Source organism: Eublepharis macularius, chromosome 3, assembly GCF_028583425.1.
Source record: "Eublepharis macularius isolate TG4126 chromosome 3, MPM_Emac_v1.0, whole genome shotgun sequence".
Classification (NCBI taxonomy): Eukaryota; Metazoa; Chordata; class Lepidosauria; order Squamata; family Eublepharidae; genus Eublepharis; species Eublepharis macularius.
This window is the reverse complement of record NC_072792.1, coordinates 38,773,223-38,795,483: the sequence shown is the minus strand read 5'-3', so window position 1 is coordinate 38,795,483 and position 22,261 is coordinate 38,773,223. Positions and strand designations below refer to the sequence as shown.

At 39.9% G+C, this 22,261-nt stretch overlaps 1 protein-coding gene across 2 annotated transcripts in view; it reads left to right on the top strand.

Moving 5' to 3' along the window:
- The window catches only part of STK24 (serine/threonine kinase 24), a 31,440-nt gene that overhangs the window by 6,010 nt on the left and 3,169 nt on the right, over positions 1 to 22,261 (top strand). The window contains exons 3-10 of one of the 2 annotated variants that reach the window (XM_054973935.1): positions 10,489 to 10,545; positions 13,113 to 13,221; positions 14,741 to 14,898; positions 15,284 to 15,469; positions 17,590 to 17,735; positions 18,345 to 18,468; positions 19,913 to 19,981; positions 20,856 to 20,992. In XM_054973935.1, the coding sequence (XP_054829910.1) occupies positions 10,489 to 10,545; positions 13,113 to 13,221; positions 14,741 to 14,898; positions 15,284 to 15,469; positions 17,590 to 17,735; positions 18,345 to 18,468; positions 19,913 to 19,981; positions 20,856 to 20,992 (986 nt within the window). The remainder of the gene's footprint in view (positions 1 to 10,488; positions 10,546 to 13,112; positions 13,222 to 14,740; positions 14,899 to 15,283; positions 15,470 to 17,589; positions 17,736 to 18,344; positions 18,469 to 19,912; positions 19,982 to 20,855; positions 20,993 to 22,261) is intronic. The other variant, XM_054973936.1, reaches the window with a different exon arrangement.

Genomic DNA, 22,261 nt, shown 5'->3' with positions numbered 1-22,261 from the left:
TATGCAGGCACTGGCTCTTCTGTTATAGTCTACTTATGTTTGATTTGTAATTGGTGGTGGCATGTACTGGCAAACTAGAGCAAGGAACGGTTTTGGCAAGGGACCTTTGCTGTTTGTCATTAATTATAATGACATCCATAAACAATTTAGATATATCAAATCGTCATGCAAAAGTCAGAGTCAGTGAATATTCTTCAACTAGGCATATTGATTGAGAATATCCTTGTACTAAACTTACCAGTTGTGAAAATGAAGGAGCAATATGGTTTTTTCCTACTTATAGGGTACACTGAGGAGTGGAACTGTAACTCTGTCCTCATTCCCCCCCCCAATATCCACACATACAAACAAACATCTTCAGAAAGACCTACACGTGTAAGCTTTGTACTCCTGATTAGAACCTTTCCATGTTTCCAGTTGTGTACTAGTGGTTGATGAATAGTACAAATTGGAACATTTGGAGTTAGTCTATTCTAGGTGAGGTTATACTTCCCTCTAAAGGATCAGGTCCACAACTTGGAGCTACTGCGTCTGCAGATCTATTTATTTATTTTTTATTCTATAAAATTTATACCCTGCCTTTCTGCCATCATAATAACCACCAAGGTGGCTAGCAAATTAAAAACATATACACTTAATTCACATCTTAAAACCATTAAAACTAACAGAAACACATAATTAAAACCGGAGCAAAAGTAAACATACAAAAACAACAATTAAAGCATGGGGCAGGAAGGAGGAATCACTGAGGGAATGCCAAATAAAACAAGTCTTCACCTGGCAGAAGCTAGCAACAGAGGGACGGATGAGTCTCTCTGGTGGGAGAGTTTCAGAATTTTGGTGCCATAAGTGGGAAGGTCCTCTCCTGGGTTGCTATCTCCCTAATCTCAGAAAGTGGGGGCACCCAAAGCAGGGCCTCATAAGATGACCAAAGTGCTTGGGGAAGGTTCATAAAGCAGTAGGTGGACCTTCAGGTATGTTGGTCCCAAACCATACGGGGCTTTAAAGGTCAGCACAATTGTGCCTGGAAACAGATTGGGAGTCACAGTAGATGTGCCACATCTGGAGCAATATGGTCTCTACAACCCACTCCAGTCAATGTCCTGGCTGCAGTATTCTGCACCAGTTGAAATTTCCAAACTCTTTTCAGGGGCAGCCTTATGTGGAATGCATTACAGTAATTTAATCTATATTTAAACATGGCATGCACCACAGTGGCCAAATCCTTTTGCCCAGAAAGGGCCACAGCTAGCTAACCAGTTGAAGCTGGTCAAAGGTCCTCCTGGCCACAGCTGTCACCTGCTTGTCCAGCAGAATTGGGCTGGGTCCAAGAGCAACCCTCCCCCCCCAAGTCTACAGACCTGTTCCTTCAAGCCAAGTGCAACGCCACTTGGGGTCATTCTCAGATGGGTGAATACCTAGACTTCAACACTAGTCGAATGTTATTATTAATGTTATTATTAATATTAATGCCTTTGATCAGTTTTGTCTGATTCGTTAGCTTTTCCTTAAAAAGCAAGATCGGACAAAAGTGACTGTGTTCTGGTTGCCTTCAAGTTACACAACTGCATAGTGCTATACATGCTAATGTTTTAAGAATTCCAGTGGCTACCAGTTCACTTCTGGGCTTAATTTAAAGTGCTGGTTAGTACCTTTTGAAAGTCCTAAACAGTCTGGATCCAGGCATCTCAAGGGCTGCCTTAACAGGTGTGCCCTGCTTAGGGCTGCCTGGCTACTGCCTGGTACCCCAAGGGCTTTGTGCTGGGGAAACAGGCAGATTTGATGTTGTGCAGTGTGTTGATGTCACATCTGGACAACAAAACAGATGTGTCATCAGCATGTCAGCCAGTGCTCTGGAAACTGGCAATACCATAGAGCAGGGGTGGCCAAACTGTGGTTCGGGAGCCACATGTGGCTTTTCTAGACATACTCTGCTGCTCCCGGAGGTCTCCAAGTATCACCATGGCCATACATTTTATTTTAGTTTATTTCCCTTCCTTCCCTTATTTCTTTCCATGTCTTTCCTTCCCTTTTCCTTCCTTCCTTCCCTCCTTCCTTCCCAAGTCTAAGGTTAGGTGATGATGTCACTTCCGATAATGTCACTTTCAGCATACTGCAGCAAAACCCCACCCGTTCTTGTGATGACACTGCCCCAAACCTGCCTCTTCATCTGAAGTCACTTCAATGTATTATGCCTTGTGGCTCTCAAACATTTGACGTGTATTCTGTGTAGCTCTTACATTAAGGAAGTTTGGACACCCTTGCTATAGAGTTTGTAGAGCACCAGCTGATGCACTGATGTCTCATCTGGGTTTTTGGCTGAATGTGACATCTACACGTTGTGTGATGTCATGTCTACCCCCTACTTTTTCCCCACTGGCAAGAGCATATGGGAGAGTGCTTGCCAGAATCAGACAAATGGTATGCTTGGCCTTGTCCCTCCTTCTGAGGTATGATGGGAGAGTGTCAGGCCAAAGCTCAGTATGAGCTAGTGAGAGATGCTAAATACAACAAAAACGGATTCTTCAGTTATGTGTGGAGCAAGAAAAAGAACAAGAAAGTGGTAGGCCTGCTGTGGGGAGAGGAAAATGGAATTTTAACAGGTGATAAAGAGGTCAGAACTGCTCAATTCTTACTTTTCTTTGGTCTTCTCTTGCAAAGGGAAACTGCTCAACCTGGCACAAAGAGAATGATGACGGAAGGGAGTTGCAGCCTAGGATAGGCATAGGGGTGTTATGTAAACACCTAGCTCCTTTAAATGAAATCAAGTCCTCAGGGCCAGGTGAATTGCATCCTAGGGTACTAAAGGAACTTGCCGATGTAATTTTGAAGTCTTTATCATCACTGAAAATTCTTGGAGTACAGATGAGGTGCCAGAAAATTGGAGGAGGACAAATGTTGTCCCCATCTTCAAGAACGGGCTTCTGAGAGTGACACTGTTTCATTTGGACTAAGTTGCAACAGTGCCTCTTGCTTGACTTTGCTTTGGGTGGAATTCTCTGTTTTGACATGATTTGGTGTTTGGTGTTGGTCCCCTCGATTCCCTTTGGTTCTTTAAGAGTTTCTATTCCATTTCGAAGTGTGCCTTTGGCAAATGGCGGCCTTGCCCCTGTGTGTTTCTGCCTGACAGCCTGCTTGGAAATGTTTTCCCCGTAGAAAACAATGGAGAGTGGCTGGGCAGTTTGTCCATTGAGCACTTGGGTTTTGCAGGGACTTCAGTTTGGTTCTGTTGGGCTTTCTCTGGGTTGATGTTACATCTGGGAGTGTGCCTTTGGCCACTGTGCATTTCTGCCTGAGAGCCTGCTTGGAAATGTTTCCCCCTGGGAAATAATGGAGAGTGGCTTGGAGGCATCTTCTTCAGAGGCCCATAGAAATGGACCCTGGAGCCCAACCTTTATGAAACTTGAGTGGTCTTTATAGGATAGTCAAGAGTAGGATCCTGGAAAATTTGGTGGAATTTGCATGAAAAATGCCACCCCCAGCTCCCTGGATATTTTCCAGATAGTTTTCCCTGTAGGGAATAATGAATGGGTTGGAGGCACCTTCTTTGGGAGCCCATGGAATTGGACCCTGGGATCTAATCTTTCTGATACTTGGTGCCTTGAGGACAGTCAGGAGTAGGTTTCCTGCATATTTGGTGGAGTGTGCTTGAAAAATGCCACTCTCAGCTCCCGGATAGCTCACAGATAGTTTTCCCCATACAAAATAATGGCTGGATAGATCTGGGATTCTCTGATCTGTCATAACTGCATCAGAGAATGTTTCCCAGACTTCAGGAATCCTGGATTTTTTAAGGATCCCTGAAACCCAGATCAGGATTTCCTGGATTAGGGGCTGGGCACATACCTAGCTATAATTCTTGTAACTGAACCATTCAGCTTCTTTAAAAAATTCGGATTAAAAAAAAATAAAACACCAGCTGTCATTGTCCCCATGATATGGTCCTAGAGATCCTGGTGTACAGAAAAAATTTAGTCAAGTCTTGAGAATACTGTGCAGCATGGGGCAGAATAAGGATGTGTGGAAGATCAAATTTTTCCCTTTGTGTGACCACGTTGACAGTGCTTAGTAATAGTTTCTAGTGTCACACTGTGGTATTTGGCTTTTTCTTCCTTTGTATCTGTAAGGTTAAAATTAATATGTACAACCCCATTGTACATTTGACTTTCTGAAAAATACACATCAGCCTTCAGTGATCTATTAAAGTACTCATTTTCTCTGATGAACAGATAAGAGAAACCTGCTTGTTAGTGACCCAGATTAATGCTGATTTTTCACCACTAGATGGCCCTAAACTGTCAGTGTACTTTATGCAACAAAGATTTGATGTCTTCCTTTTGAAAAGAAAACTATTTATATGGTGTGTGTATGTGAGGGGGGGGGGGGAGTGACTACACATTCTGTCCTTTGAGGCTCAGGCTGTTTAAAACATTCCAGAAAAGTACTAAAACGCTAATTTAAAATCTTAGCTAGCTAGGGTCAGCCTGTCTACTGGATAAATGGGGTCTAATAAACAGCCACCTATTGAATGGATCGTGGCAGGGATGAAGCATAATTCCAGGCTTAGGAAAAAGAACCTGATTTGGTTCCTTAGGGAGGGCAGTATGTTCTGTGAAGATAAAATGCCTAATATACTGAAGAACACAATTAAGTTTGAAACTTCTACACACAATACTGCATCCTTGGAGTCCCCCCCAAAGGATACAATACTCAAACATTTCCATTTTTCTAATAGTTTAGGCAGAGGTTTTCTGTTTTGTACAGATGTGCAATTGAAATATTCAGTCTCTCAGCAAGGCATCAGTTTCCAACTTCGATCATTCTTATAAACTTCTGAATGAAAACTGCTTTCATACAGCATGTCAGAGCCATTTGTTCAGTCAGCACTTGGAGCTACGTCAGTCTTCTGGTGAAATTACTTCTTTCTTCAGTGCATTCTATAAAGCCTGTCAAGAGACATTTTTAAAAAAATGTTGAATATTAGGTTGGTGGAAATCTTCAGTGAAAAGAACAAATATGTCACGTGCAGACCAGAACTATTTTGTTGAACACAGGGATCTTTTGGCTGCGTGCATTAAGGATTTGTGATCAGAAGATATTTAAGCTCCTCTATGAGGTGAAGAGTACCCTCAAGTCATAGCTAACTTATGGTGATCCCTAGCGGGGTTTTCATGTCAAGAGACTAACAGAGGTAGTTTGCCATTGCCTGCCTCTGCATAGCAACCCTGTTCTTTGTTGGAGGTGTCCCCTCCAATTACTAACCAAGGTTGACCTTGTTTAGCATCTGAGATCTGATGAGATCAGACTCACCTGGGCTATCCAGGTCAGGGTAAGCTCCTCTATATCTACCCTCAAGAGGATGCAATCCAAGGAAAGCAAGCATTCATCATGTTACTAAGAGACTTCAAAGGAGAGAAAGCATCTTGGAAATGCTCATCACCCAAATGCGTCCCCCTTCATTTGTTCTGCACAATTACTTGAGAATGATCTCCAGCACAACCACTTCCATCTCTCAAAGGGTTTTTTGAGTCCTCAACTCCCCAATAAAAACGATCAAACTTCAGTCCTATAAAATAACAACAAGATGTTACCTCATCCCCAGAAAACTATCCATTGTATCTTCAAAAAGATCTCCACTATGCTGGAAAGGCTGCGGTGAAATTGACACCTTCGCTCATTGCTGGTGGAAATGCCAGTACATAGAAAAATTCTGGTAGGAAGTAATAAGCCAAATACTAGATATAACAGGCTACAAAATACCCATCAAACCAGTGGAACAACATACTCATCCCCCAAATTAGACCTGACCTTATAAACAACCTATTAGTTGCAGCTAAGAGTGCAGCAAGATGGAAATTTCATAACCCTCCATCAATCTCAAACTGGTTTTCAAAAATCTGGGATCACTTTATACTTGAAAAAAATTAATGACAAGTTATTCCAAGCAGAAAAGTTTCCTAACACAACAGGATTCTGGAGAAATGGTTTCCCTTTTTTGAATTTATTACATTCAATAATCTACAACCTCCTACAACATCATACCAAACAATTCTAAGCATATAATAGTCAAACAACACAGTTCAAAACAAAGATTTGAAACTCAAATCAGTTTCACAACAACATCAAGTATTATATGATGAATCAAACAATCTTGTATTTTTAGTTACTTCAAGTGGTGTACTATAAAATATAATGGTAACAATAAGACCAGAACTATTGTAGTCAATTCATTATTAGAGTAATTTAGATATGTTAGAAAGTGGAAATGTAAAAAATATACAAATGTAACAATATGCTTGTATTTTGCATTTTGAAAATAAAACTATTCTTTAAAAAAAGGGCTTTTTGAGGAAAATGATGAAACTCCCAAATGGCTATTTCTTGAGATCACCTCTTTTGGCTCGAAGTCTTTTCCTGTTCAAGACTGTAAACTTAGAGCTAAGCTACAAGAGACGAATTATACCAGGAGGAGCACATGAAGGGAGTCGCAATGTTAACTGGGAAGTTGAGTTTTAAAAGAGATCAGAAGGCTTTGTCCATTTCCCCTCTCTACAGAGCCAGGGAGATCCCTGCTCAGAAGGTTTATTTCTTCTTTGCCTCTTAAAAGGGGAAGTGAAACTGACAGAGCCTTCCAGAGGCAAAGAGGAAATTAACAAACCCACTAAGCAGCTCTCCCTGGCTCTGTAGAGAGGGGAAATTGATAAAATCTTCCTATTGCTTTTAAAACTCAGCTTCCCGGTTAACATTGCGACTCCCTTCACGTGCTTCTCCTTGTGTAATTAAAACACTCAATTAATTACAAATGCAGAGACTTCATTTGCCTTTTAAATTTAAAACAAAATGTGAGTTTCTGTGGTGGGGGGAGGGGCCCTGTGTTTAAATTCACACGCCTTTTCTTTTACAGAAAATGGTGTGTGTGGATGAGGGGTGCAAAATCTTTCTTCTTCCTTACTCCATTCCCCTACACTTTTTTCTTTGTCCTGGCAATACTTCTGGTATTAGAACTAGACTGGGAGAAAATGTTTTTCTGGTTCTTATTTTTCTCCCCTTTGTACCAAGCCCTCATCAGCTGTGCCAGAAATGGCGCTTCAGCTGTAGCAGAGAAAGGACAGAATACTCACTTTTGGGTCTTATAAAACAAGTTCTTGCCCTCAAAACATTCTTTTTTGAGGCACCTTAAAAACTAATGCTTAATGTGACATCAGGCTGTGTTGGTCAAGCCAGCCCCCCCCATACAAAGGTGTTTCTCTACAACAAGAAAGAGTTCTTCCATATGAGAAGGGGACTAGTCAATAGCAGCACTATTGTGGCTTTGAAATGCCCTTTTTGTCAGGATCCTACCAGCAGTTTAAACATTCTTCTGTTTAGGAGGTATTTGGAAGCTGGAATTTGTGGTGGTTAGTTGCATATTGTGCTGCTGACTGTCGCTATATTTGGTGTCTGATTTCTCTGCTTCTGATCTGTCATTTCTTTGTTGTTTCGTTGTTGCTTCTGTGATACATTTTTGTAAGCTGCCCTGCAAATCATGGCAGGGTTGACATGCTCTTGCATAGGCACTTCCTGCCTTACTCATTATAATCTTTTAAACCCAGGATAAAGTGATGGTGGTGGTTCCACTTCTAGTCTTCTCGTTGGATGTAAATAACATGTAGTTGCACATTTATTTGAAAGTCCTAATTACACTCTTGATTATTTGCAGGGCACCTTGAGGGCACCTTGCCCTCAGGAAGTCCTCAAAATAGTGAAGCCATTCCTCATCTTTTTTGTTACTCTGAAAGTCTGTATTAAAAGGCTGAAGCTCTCAGAATATATTGAGGCATCCCAATTACAAGGTTTTGCTTTCCTAGGTTTAGACCTCACTTTTTATTTTCTGACTTGCGTTAATTGAAATGCTGCTGAGACATGCACAGGGTCAACTGAAGTAATCAGTTGCAAATAACCTTTGCCGTGTTGGCTGATTCTGCATTGGCTGAGAAGTAAAGCTCTGCCCTGGTAACTAATTTGCAATAGCTTTTCAGAGAGATGCAGGCATATATTTTCTTCTGTAAGTATGTGTTGGGCATGGTTGTACAAACCAGCCCTAAGTGTGAGTTAACGCAACTGTCAAACAAATAGAGTATTTTAAAAAACTTTCATCTGTAAATAAGATTGACTTCGTAGGTAATATCACAAACAAAGCTCATCTTTGGCTATGACGCAAGGACTCTTTTTGGGCATGTGTAGTCAATGTGAGCGTCCTCCTTTTATCAGCAGTGTGTGTTGTGTGCATATGTTCAGTGATGGGGGTGGCTGTAGCAGGCTTTTGAAAAAGCTAGGAGCTCTGCTGGACCTATTGAGTTACATATTACTTTGGATCCAGGAAGGATGTGGAGTGAATGTGTCACAAGATCAATATGTGGATGACACCCAGCTCTATATATTTCTCTGTCCAAATCCTCTGGTTTTAAATCGCTTTGTGACAGCTGTGGTCATATTGAAACTGAATCCAGACAAGACAGAAGTGATGCTGATTGGGAAGGTGGAGATATTAAAGGATATTGTACCCTTCACCTTTGATGGGGTTCAGTTGACCCATGCAAACTCAGGTAAGGGCCTAGGGGTTATATTGGACTCAATCCTGCTGCTAGAAAATCAAGTGAATGCATGTGCAAAAAATGCCTTATACTAAGTCAGTCAAGCCTGGAAGATGGTCCTCTACCTCAACACTCCCAGTCCATCATGTGTAACTGGGCCCATCTGGGCAACTGGCACAGTGCAGCTGCACAAAGTTATCTCAGGTAGAGATTGTTAGCGGTAGTGAAGGAGGGAAAACTGAAGATGAGGTGTGGGGTGGGGGTGGATAAAGGTAGGTTGAATTGTGGATAAGAAGGAGAGGAGGCAGGAAAGGGGGGTGATGCTAATAGAGCTTTCAGAGAAGGGAAAGAGAAAGCAGTGGAGGAGGGGGACCAGGGTGGATTTGATTTAAATCAAACTGATTTAAATCACGATTTAAATCACTAGTCAGTAAGGCTTGATTTAAATCATAGTTTTCTACATAAAGACTAATTCTTGCTGGTATAACTTTAATATGCAAGTAGATGCCTGCCTTACCGATAGGTAAAGGAACTTCATTAAAGTATTCCCAAACTGGGTCTCTTTTACGGCCTGCTGCCATTATAGGTTTTTTTCTCCAAGGAAAGAATGTGATAAACCTCAGGTCATACACACAAAAGATCCAAAGACTTGTGCAGTATTGTGCTCAAAAAGTTTCACTTTCATTTTGTACTGCTTGCCCCTCCCTCCTCACACTTAGTTTCTTCTTGTGCAGATCTATTCCACTCCAAACAATCAGAAAAAGATTGTTTCTATTCACTGAACTTCTTGAAACTTAGCACTGAAGGGGTTGATTCTGTCTTCATAGGTTTGTAGAACAATAGGATTAAGGTCTTTTTCTCAACTCTGTTCATGTTATAACATTTTTGCTGTGAAGAAGAGGCATGTGATCTCTGCTGAGCTGACACAAATTCAGTTTTGAGAACTGCAAAACCAAGCATCTGTGATAATACCTTGTAGGCAGAGAAACTGCCCGATAATCTTACAAAAACCTCTGGAAGAGCATGACATTGTGAATGGATTAATGGAATTTATTTACCAAAAAAATTAAACATATATTATTCTACATAATATTCTACATAATTAAAAACTAATCTTTATTTCATGACAGAATAACCTTTGGATGGTAATATATTTTCCTCAAAAAGCATTTTATTTAAAAAAATGAGATTTAAATAAAAAAAATCCGATTTAAATCAAAAAAATCCGATTTAAATTTAAAAAATCTGTTTTTTTTTTGTTTTTTTTAAAAAAATAATTGATTTTTATCCACCCTGAGGGGGACATGAGTCCCCACCCCCGCAACTCCTTATGGGTTCCTCCTTGTAAATATATTAATAAATAAAAACATGCAGACTGAAATTAATCATGGTGTATTCAGGATTCAACTGTGGTTTAGAATCCTGATTTGAGGGTTAGAAACGAATCCTCGTTTGTTGAAGAACCCAAATCTAAACATAACTATCTGTAGTAAGATTCAATACTTCCTAAAGCAGAAAAATCTTCAATCTTGGCTTTGTGCATGAGAGGAGATGGGGAGGGGGCATGAGTACATTAACCAATGAATAAATCAAGTTTGCTCTTGCTGTGAACAAGTAATCCAGTTTGTAACATCTGAATGCACCTATAATTGTATACTTCGTAATATGCTGTTCAGTAAAAGCATTTCAAAAACATCTGTTTGTCTTGAAATACCAAGGAAAATATGTGCTATTTTTGGTATTATTTGTATCAGAAACACGCCCTTTTAATTGGCTTGTTTTTCATTTATTCATGTTTTGTATTCATGAGGAAATACAACTGTAATATGAAACATACAGCCCATGTGGCAAAAAGTTATTTGCTGGTGAAGAGTTCCTATAATTTCACTATTTAGATAGAATTTTATTTTTATAGGATGCAAAATTATGGATTATCATGGAATATCTTGGTGGAGGTTCTGCTCTTGACCTAGTAAGTAAACATTTTATTAATGAAATTAGATACATAAACTCATATGAATGTATAATTATTGTTCTGGGCAATTGGAGGTGGATAATAGCCATGGGAATTTAGGATTCACAAAAGAGAATGAAATAGTATGCTTACAAACTTTTAAAATACTTGGGCGTACTTTTTAGGTTATAATACCATTATATACTGATGGAAGCAACCATTTTGGTCTGAATGCCAAAGAAAAGAAATGTAAAAATGCTGGTGTGCTGCTGAACAAAAAGGGGCGGGAAGAAACTGGGATTGTATTTGGCCAGACACACTGGAAGCAAGTGGTGCTTCTAGTGTCTTGGAACTGCACAGTTTGGGATGATGAGGATGGGCACAAGACTTGCCCCATTCTCCCGCTCCAGCGGCTCAAGCATCAGTGCTAGCAGGTCAGGAGCTCATCTTGGTTGCTTAGGGAGAGAATCAGACCTGTGTTTTGAGCAGATGGCATGGCTTACTGCAATTTGGCCCATGTGCCAGGGGCTGCATACCTCTGTTATAATATTTTAATTTCATCCTTATATTTGGATAAGCACCTGTTCATTATCTTCTATCCGGGAAAGAAAACAATTCTAGCAGTTGTATTCCACTCTGTATTGAGAAGGGAATAGGGTGAAATTATATTCAATAGGTGTCCCCTAGTTCTCATTTTCAGAAAAAGACAAGTTACAAGAATTGTGGAGAAGATGACATAGAAAATTTCTGGGGCCAGACATACGAGGCTATAACAGGGAGTGCTGGGGGGAATTTGTCTGCAGAGGATAACACTTATCTACAGATATAGTAGTTTTGCTCTGCAAATGGAAAAAAATGGAGCAATATAGACATGAATCATTAGGAACAGTAGGAGAAACAGTATTCAACAAGAAGGCTCTTCTAGCAGTTGGCATTGGCAGTAGATGTCTGCCTACAGTCCACGTATGTGAGGTATAAAAAATTTGGAAAATACAGTCATAACCATAACACAGGATAAGAAAGTGATTCCTGGACAATGCATTGGATTCAAGACCAAATTTCTGCTTGCCCAAGAGCTCTTGCAAAAGCAGAAATGCAAGAAAAAGACTGTGGTAGCCAGTGATGCTAACTCCTCTCGGGTTTCTGCTTGTGAAAGACACTGTGCAACCATTTCTGGGCAGTATAATATATAGGGAGGAAAATTTAGGTGTTGCGTAACATCTTACCCAAGCAGAACTCTGTCCATCTGTTTTCCCCTTGCACATTCCAGCTGTAAATCCAAGATGTCGCATGAAGTGGCAAACTCTTGCTTGCTAGGCTCTGAAAACACCTTTATCCGTTAAGCAGGAAGTAACTCATAAAGGCAGTTCAGAAATCTCCGTAAAAATTTTGTTCTGGTGATTTGTAATGTTTTCATGTTATGTTCCCAAATGGCCTTTGTCAAAAGTGATAAAAAATTATTGTGAAGGTAATTCTTCAGTGACCCAATGTTGGGTCATTGGAAAAGTACCTTACTGAGGAGCTCCCCTTTGTTGCTTAGGGAGGGAATCCACCCTGTGTACTGAGCAAAATGTAGCAGGAATTGACTGTGATAAAATGATAGAAATTGGCTTTGAAACACTCCTCAGAAGAATGTTGTGTAGCTTTCATTTTGTTCTGCCGAAGAGATTGAAAACCTGGGATTTTAAAAAATGGAAGATAATTACTAACGGTTTGATTCAAAGGGTAATACAGTGATTCTTAATCTTCAATCCACTGCAGCACACATGCATGTAACATTATCTTTGAATGCCTACAACCAGGAAATCAGGAAATAAAAAGAATCACAGGCCTATATTTATGATGCATGCATATGATATAAGGATCTCATGCCTGCATTCAATTAGACTTTTATGCCTGATGGTTGCCAGATTCTTAATGTTTGGTTTGAGTCCTGTTTTGCTGTGTGCCACTTTTTTAAGGGCCTGGGAGAAAAATCTAGGACCTGGGATTTTTACTAGATTTTCCCTGGCTGTCAGGAAGGGGCTGCCTAAAATCCCAAATAGAATGTAATGTAATTTAAGTGGTAGAGCGTTGCAAATACACACTTTATGTTTGTATTTACAGCCTATTACATATCTCTCTTTATTGAAGGTTCTTAGTGTTTTTGGTTTCTTTTGCTAAAATCCCAGATACGGCAACACTTGTACGTTGCCCCGAGGCCTGTATGACTCCTGTTCAAAACCTTTGGATATATTTTGAACGGATGTATTAAACATTTTTTGGATTAGTAATACAAATTGTCAGACCCACAAGTTGGAAATAACTGCCAATTTAATATTAACTCGAGTGATTAACTTATGCACCATCTCTATCTGATACACACTTTGACTTTATTCCTTTATCCCATGTATTCGAATATCTTCAGAGGCCATAGCTTTTTCTGTCATTGGGAAAACTAAGTTTATCAGGAAGGTCAGATATTAATAATCTGTTTGTTCTTGGTTTTTAAAGGCATGAATATAATATAAATATCTGCCCAGTATTCAAAACTGGTATTTAGAATTTGTTTTCATGGTCTTTTTATAATTTGGTTTTTCTTCTAGTTAGAACCTGGCTGTCTTGATGAAATCCAGATTGCAACAATAATGAGAGAGATTCTGAAAGGACTTGATTACTTGCATTCTGAAAAGAAAATACATAGAGATATTAAAGGTAATTCTATAGATTACCTGATTATAGATTCCTGATTTTGAGTTTAGATTTCTTTCCATGTTTTACCTTTTCCCTCAGCTTAAGCTCTTTCCACTCCTTCCCATATACTTTACAACCTACCCAAACCTGTTGTTAAATTCAAGTACTGATCTTATATTATCTGAAGAGAAGTTCTTCTGTTAATGCAGTTCTTCAGTTTGTCTTCATTGCCCTATTAACTCTTGTTTTTATGGTTACTTTTTGCAAAAGCTTAGTTTCTTTGATTATTCTTTTTTGCTTTGTTAATTTTCTCTGTTATGCAGTAGTTTCTTCAGCTTTATCATGGACAATTCTGTAATCAAGGATTCAAAATAGCTCAAATAACAAGTCCTACAAATTACTGTCATCATGTTGTATCCAGTTAATTTCATGGGAGCAAAAAAATTAATAAATCAAATATATAGAGAGAGACTAACACAATTAATCCTCTATTAAACATCTCTGTTTCTCCACCTCTGATAATTTGCTTAAATCTGTTGACTAACTTCACCTCCAATTTGTACCGTTCTTTACTTTTCATCAATATTATACAGGCTTTACCCAGTTCATTAAATGGAGAGATAAATAGTTAAAAATGAGGTAAGCAGTTCTAGAGGCTTGAAAATCAAGTATATCTGTCAAAAGAAAAAAAGCATTTCAATAACTTTGATACTACTAGGAATTCTACTGTCATACAGATTTCTTGGGTGTTTCTAGCCACCAACAGTCATTCTGGTTGTCTCAATAAACAATTGATTGGCTTCCCTTTCCACATCTAAGTGGGTATTGAACAAAAAGGCCACTTGCCGAGTTCATCCTGATTTGTTTCCTTAATTATTCACTTGGCATGAATGTCAGAGGGACATGGAAATCTCTCCAGTTATCTCCACTTCTCTCTAAGATCAGAATTTCTCATCTTAACAGAGATGAGCACCTTCTTTGCTTAAACTTACTGCTTCTTCCCGAGCATTTAATGTCCTTGAATACAGGGCCTTCACCATGCTTTCCTAGTGTGTTGCTAAATGTGCACATCAAGCAGTTGGCATGAATGCCAAGGGAACATGGAAGCCTTCCTCTGAGGTACAAGTGTATCAGTTACTCACATCCCCACTCCTAACCCGGGCATTGGAAATAGGGGCAAGTTCAAGGCGTAAAGGCCTCCCTCACTTCCCATTCACACACCTTGTCTTAAGCAAACTATTACTACATTAAAAAATACTATTTCGCACACAATGTAGTTGTGTCCCTGGTGAGACCAAAACAACTAGTCCCCTTGCTCCGCCCCCTCTCAGTCACACACTCCTCCCAGTATGCAAAGTAAGTAGTTTCATTGCTCCACCCAAAAGTACATAGCCCCAAACCCCACACTTCAGTTCTGCAAATAGTACTAATAAAGGCTTGCTGCTTTTCCTACCATGATATTCCCACTCCCTCTCAATCATTATTTAAGCATCTTAATCTTTATATGCTCATATTGCAAATGTCTTTTGATGTTTTCTAGCTGCGAACATTCTGCTTTCAGAACAAGGTGAAGTAAAACTAGCAGACTTTGGTGTAGCAGGGCAACTAACTGATACACAAATAAAGCGAAACACTTTTGTCGGTACACCGTTTTGGATGGCACCAGAAGTAATACAGCAGTCAGCATATGACTCAAAGGTAAGCTTAACATGGAAGTGTTTGAAATTTAGACAGCACCTGAAACCCCCAGTCTTCTCTTGCCCTGATGAGGTGAATAATGTGTTCTGCCCAGCTAAGATTTGTATAGGTGGATTTTGATAACTGTTTTCCTCTTTTTTGGTGTATGTTATTGATCAGATACATGACTGGTTACCATAGAAAGTTCCTCTGTTCTCTCAGAGATATGATATGTTGTCAACATATTCATTGAGTATGTTGTCCACATTTAATTTGTGCGTTGCTTTATTTTTAATACATAAAATTAAGGCACAGAGGTATGTGTATACTTGTTTTAAATATAAATAAAACAAAGGACTTCAGTAGCAAGCTCTTCTATCCTCCATAAGATTGTTTTGTATTCCAGGCAGATATTTGGTCACTGGGTATAACAACCATAGAACTTGCAAAAGGTGAGCCACCTCATTCAGAACTGCATCCAATGAAAGCTTTATTCTTGATCCCAAAGAACAGTCCACCAACAATAGAAGGAAACTACAGTAAACCTCTAAAAGAGTTTGTTGAGGCCTGCTTGAACAAGAATCCAAGCTTTGTAAGTGTCTTTCCACCTGCAGAACTAGAGTTTAACTGTTGCTTGCATTTCAATAATGTATTTGGATAAATGTGTACATCATCAGTGGATGTTCCGTGGAATACTAGCAAAAAAGTATTCTGCAATGTCTTTATTTGAGAATATACCCCCATTGGATATTTGCATACCTCCCTCCCATGCCATGTTTATAAAGGGGTTTTACTGTGTAAAGTTTTGCATGTAAAGAACTTTGAGTGTTTCATTTCTGCTGGTTAATGTGGGGTTATTGTGGGTTTAAATGCAGGCCTCTGAAGTAAGGGGGCGGGGCTGGATAGTTGAATGGAATGTGCTGTGATTGGATGGTAGCTGTACCTGAGGAGATGGAGTGAACTGCATTTTTTAGTTAGTGTGCTGAGAGAAAGTGTTCATTCTGGCCAAATCATGCAAGCCGTATGGAGCTTGAGAGAGTCTGTATCTGCGTGTTTCTGAGAGATTCTGGTTAAGTCAGGCAATCTTTGTGAAGTCTGAAAGGATCTCATTCAATCTAGGTCAGGCAAGCTGTGTGGAAAAGCCTGAGTCTATGTCTGTGTCTATGTGGATGAGAGGAGAGTTTGTTCTATTAGTGAAGAGTTGTGTGGAAAATTAGTCTTTGTAACTGGGTTTGTGCATATCTGATTTTGAAACTACTAAGCTTAAGATATATTCTGAAACAAATACACTTATCAAAATTCTGCAATCATCATGCTTATGTATTCTATATTCAATCATCATGCTTATGTATTATATATTCTACTTTTGTTTAAGCAAAACTGGATCCCCTTTTTTACCTCACAACCACCCTCATGCGCTGAGTGTTTTGTCATAGTACCGTCTATAACAAGCCTGCCTAGAATATCATTTAAAAAGAGGAAATCTAAGGCAAAAGTCTTTGGTGGCAGTGAAAACCTTTTGTGAAGCAGCAATATATGTGGTCACACAAACCAGGCAAAACACCACTGGTGGTGTTGACCGTGGGATTCAAACCCCAAAGGAAAAGTGTTCTCAAGCTGTAAGCGTGGGTAAAATACAGAACACTGGAAGCTCTGTGAGTGGAAATAAAAGGAGCGTAGGTTGTGACCAGGGCACTCTTGAGGTAACTCGTTATAGTAATGGAAGGAGGAGCTGAATTAAAGGTCCAAAGGCAAGGTCAAAAACAAAACAAAGAGAATCATTACATACTGGATTTTTAAAATTAAGTTGAAGTGTATAACTTATTCTTTCCTATATTCAGTGCTTTGTTTCTGCCCTGATGACAACTTTCCACAACATCACTTAGCAAGCAGTTTCTCCCCTCATGGCTATAGTACCAAGGCCATTCAGCATAACAGCTAGCTAGCTTTTTTCTTTCTGGGTTGAATGTGCTGAACGCTGAAGAAGTGGCTGTCTGTTTTTAGTGTAGCTACTGAGATAAGAGCCTGGATTTTCAAAGAACTCCGTTAATCAAACATTTAACAATTCTATTACTGAAAGTCTGTTGACTGTATAATACGTTTTGTTGTTTAACTTGTCCTAGTGACAGTTAGAATCCAAGTGGGTTTGGAAAAATCAGGAAAACTACCCGGATCCATTATTTGCAGCTACACTTATATAAAACTCCTTTGGATGGCAGGAGTGGCCACAGCCAGTACACTGCTCACCTCATTACCCCTTCCTTTCTTCTTTTCCCTCCAACCATTGTCACCTTCATCTCACTTGATTTACTGCCTTCTCCCATTTCCTGACATGGCTGTTTGTGCAGGTAGAAAAAATAAAGTTGTGATTGGCATCTTAGGAATTAAATCATGGATCAATGGGGATGATTCCTATGTCCTCTTACTGTGTAGATGAGTCTGTACTTCTTTTTTTAAAGCCCTTTGTGATCTGTCTTTTACCCAATGATAATTTTAACTGAAAGCAATATGCTAGGGAGGGAAGAAACGTAATAAATATAGCAGAAGTTGGTGTTTGTTACCTCAGAGTGAACATCTCAAAATACCGTGCTTGACATCTGCATAGTAACTCTGCCTTTAAACCTTAGGTAGACTTCATTCTTTTTCTCCTTGTAGAATCCGTATAAATCAACTGAAGTATGTTTAGTGAAGCAATTTATTTTTGTCTTTAAGAGACCTACAGCAAAAGAACTCCTGAAGCACAAATTTATAATACGCAGTGCCAAGAAGACCTCTTATTTGGCAGATCTCATTGACAGGCATAAAAGGTGGAAGTCTGAGCAGTGCCATGATCTCGCTGGCTCTGAAGATTCAGATGGGTAAGCGTGAGGGCAAGGGAAGAGGGCTCTTCCTGAAGGGGTGGGCAAGGTTGACTGGCTGCCTTTTGGACATATTCAAGGTTCAATAGCTGAAAAGCAGTATAGTAACACTGTTGGAATTATTCATGTAATCCAAGAGAGGGTCTGTGAGGAAACTGTTACAGGTGATTTGAAACATGGGAAGGAGCAACCTGAAACAAGTAGGGTCCCCCCCCCACACACACACTTACGTGTAAGGACAAGAGGCTCTTAGACTTATATTTTCTTTTAATTTAGGAGGATGTTGAAGCTGCAAGCTGTTGAAAATTGCCTTTTTAAATGTTAACGTAACTTGTAGTGTGTTTTGTTATATGCCAAAGAGATCTGTAAAGGTAGAAAGGAGCCATGAGAGGGTCTATAATTGGAGCGAACTAAATTATTCTTACCTCCTACATCCTGGAAGCCCATTTCAACCCACCTTTTGTTTTAATATAATATGAAAGTTTTTTGATTTTGTATATTGCTGTTTCAATACTCATACCAGAGGTTGTCACCTTTGTATCATTGTCAGCTGTTATTAATCAGCTGCATGAAACTTTAGTAATAACTCATGACCTTTATTTGTTAAAGAGAAACAGATGGCCAAGCCGCAGGTGGTAACGATTCAGGTGACTGGATATTCACAATCCGACCAAAAGATCCCAAGAATCTAGAGAATGGAGCTTCCGAGCTACACGAATGGGAGAAAAACAAGGTGGTATTTATGTTACAGACATTGCAGGAAACTGGAAACTGTAAACATTTTAATAAATATGTTTTTGATATCTTTTTGGAAGTCTGTTCCAGATTGTACAGACTTTGCAACTGTTATGCATAGTCAGGCGAATCAGTTAAGGGCAGGCTTCTGAACTGAATAGGAGCGTTGCCACCTCAGCACCAGTGACTTGTGGAATAGCAAAGTTTACAGCACAGCATCTGTAATGATGCACATGTCTTTGTCATGTCTTTTTACTTCTCATGTTTTGCAAGTGGGGCAGTTCCAGGCTTCTCTGTACTTAATGGTAATCCTAATAGAGTACTGAATTGGGATTCCGAGTTCTGTGATGTCGCTCCCCTGCATGGACACACTTTCCTATTATATAATAATAATATTTCTAGTCGTCTCTCCCCACAAACGGGCTCAGAGCAAAGTACAGCAAGCATAAAACAGCATAGCAATTTAGTTTAAAACCAAATAAAAACAATAATAAAAAAGCGATTTCTAAAAGATAACAGCAGTAGCATACATACTGCACGACGCAGAAATAACAGCAAACCATGGGGCAAGGGAACTAACTGCTAGATGTTAGCAAAACAGGGGGGTCATACCCCCCATGGCAGGGTCCTTGGACTCTCCCTCTTTCCAACAACCTTCCTCTGTCTTGCCATTCCTCCAGTCAGTGTGACAGCATGAGAAGTTGCAGCTGGAAGGAAAATTGGTGAAGGTCTGTGCAAGTACATTAGGTCTCTTGTGATTCAAGGATAGATACTGTAGGTTGCACTTAAGTAGTAATGGGTGATGGCTGAAATGCATTAGGATGTTTGTTGGATGAGGTGTCCTCAGTCCTGCCTGTCGTATCTGCCTGAATCTGGGCCATGTAACAGCTTTGTGCATTGCCGCACCTGTAACGGCAGGACAGATGAAACATATTCCTAGGGTGGCAGAAAGAACTAGGTTGCCAGCCTCTGTAACCACAGTGTGATGCGGCACTAGTGCAGCAGGTGCTGTGTGCTGTCCACAGTACTGACTTGATGATCCATTTACTTGTATGCTGTAGGCATTCCTGCAATGGCTTCCCTTTTTCTCATTCTCATTAATAGTCAAATAACCCCTTCCTAAAGTTTTGTCGGATAATACAGTCTCTTTCATTGAATCAACTTGATAGTACATAGTTGACGTCTTCATAATTCTGGAATATTGTTTACTATATAATCAGGTTGCTGTAACATGTTTATGTAAAATAACAGCATTTTCTCTTTTTCTAATATAACCTTGTTAGAACTCTTGTTTCAGCTCAGCATATTAAATGTTAATGATTTTGCAGTTATTTGTAGGCATTGCATAGAATTTCAAATGTTTCAACCACTACGTTTTCAAACCCTACATTTGGCCAATATATGCATTTTTACTCAATTAATTGTGTTTTTTTTCCTTAAAGGAAAATACTATTCAAAGGCGGCCTTCATCTCGGTGCTTATCTACAATTATATCACCTTTATTCACAGAGGTAAGCTATCCTTCGTAATCTCATCTGTGTTGGGTTTATAGAGATAATAGAAAGTGCAATGAAACAAGTGGATAAAAATAAGTGGATAAAAATGTGTTTTGATGTTTCCATCATGAAATGATTGAAATATCTGTCCAGCTTGGAGCCTGCCTCTTAGGGCCATACACCCCCCCCCCCCTGCTTGTTTTTTGGCAGTGTGGCTGGTGGTGCAGTGACTGACTAATCCTGTTTCTCTCAGTCAGAGCCAAATTGAGGCCTGCTCTTTTTGACTCATCAGCAGCCTCTGCACCACCACAGACCCCATTTTTTAACTCTCTGGAGTTGAAAAAGCAACTAGTGCAGTGAAAAGAGGGATAGGAAAGAGAGGAACTGCTGAACAGGAAACAAAGGGCCTGAGAGCCAGTTTGGTGTAGTGGTTAAGAGCGGTAGGACTCTCATCTGGAGAACTGGGTTTGATTCCCCTCTCCTCCACTTGAAGCCAGCTGGGTGACCTTGGGTCAGTCACAGCTCTCTCAGAGTCCTCTCATCCCCACCCATCTCACAGAGTAATTATTGTGGGTATTATAATAACAACATACTTTGTAAACTGCTCTGAGTGGCAATACCTTGTCCTGAAGGGTGGTATATAAATACAGTGTCGTCGTCGTCGTCATTGCCTCTGGCTGCATCACATGTGTTCCTCTGCATCATAGTTTTTTATTCTTACCTATCACTAACATTAGTCCAACTCTTGCCTAAAGTTATGTCAGAGATTCATATTTGTCTTAGCTGGGTTTATTTGATGATGAATCGTTTTCAGTTCATGTACTCTTACAAGCATTTGTATTGTATACATATTTTACAGTAACGTAGTTAACAGCATCTTGATTTTTAGCTGAAAGAAAGGACTGAGGCATGTGGGGGGAAACTGGGCCCCATAGAAGAACTGAGAGAGGCTGTTTACTTAGCTGAAGAAGCATGTCCAGGCATTTCTGATACCATGGTGGAAGAACTTGTACGAAGGCTTCAGAGGTATGAAAAATAACTTTTCATTTGGGCATACTGGCTAATATTGCTCGGATGTAGACTTTTGCCTTGGAACTTTCTAGAAATGTTAATGATCAGGGGTGTGCTCTGTGCGGCTGGAGTTCAGAAAATTGATAGGAAACCCTTCAGGAAATTGTGTAGCAGGCTTGCATTGCAACTATCAAGCTTTTTCATACTGGGAAAGTATCAAAATTCAGGGAAGTGATATTTTAAAATTCACTATAGTCAGTGGTCAAAGCTTAATGAGACAGTAATGTTAAGAAATCTAAAGATGAATCTTAACGTGAGATAAAAATAGTTGTTGAATTGTGCTAGCTACCACATATAATTCAATCATTGGGTGATTTCATGGTTGTTTGGTACATATTATCAAACAATTCAGGTTCGTGCATAATACTCGGTGACAAGAAAGTCATTAGTAGAACAGCACGACTCTTCTGTTAGTGTAAAGGCACTGGTTGGGTAATATGATCTCGGGGCTTTCATTAACTTCCTTCATGTGTCACCAGATTGGATGTGGTGGAGTCCAGATTTGTGCAAATTCCTTAGGACAGTGGTCTTGAGCTGTAGTCACGTAGCATCTGTAATGGAACAGGAAGAGCCAGCATTAGAGCTTCACAGTGTCGAGTCCAAGACAGAGGCTGAGAGAACCGGGGACAGGAGACAAGAAGCTGCTCAAGTTGTGTGATGTTCTAAGAAGCAAACAAACATAGGCAGATTCCAAGACACTGTCCTCCACACAAAAGCCACTTCTCCAGTGCTCCTCGCCCGTATTTATGGAACAGGGTGCCCCCTCCCCATAAGAAAGATCAGCTTTCTCAGGGAGGTGACTTGGGCATTGGAGCACAGGCACAGATCATTGGAGATCTCACTGGTGGAGTGACTGAGCTATGCAGGGGAGAGGTGAGAAGGCAAGAGAGAGATTTTCTTAAGGAGGGTGTGTGTTCATATCTGTCTGAGTGCTAAAAAGAATCCTTTCACCACTGAGTAGCCTGCCTGCTGCTTCTCTTGGTTTATGTACAGCAGGAGTCACATCACCTTTCTGTATGAATGTTCACCAGCAGCTTGCCCTTCTGAAAAGCAGCTCTGCAGAGGCTCACACAACTCAGCAAATGATGATGGCTTTAACCTACAGGTGGATTGTGACTTATGGAATGAAGACCACTGCCTTTAAATGAGAGGTTCTAAGTTTATCAGTCTACTTTGAGGGGCTGTGTTAACTTATGACCCCTTTCTTTCTCTTGGGTAGATTTG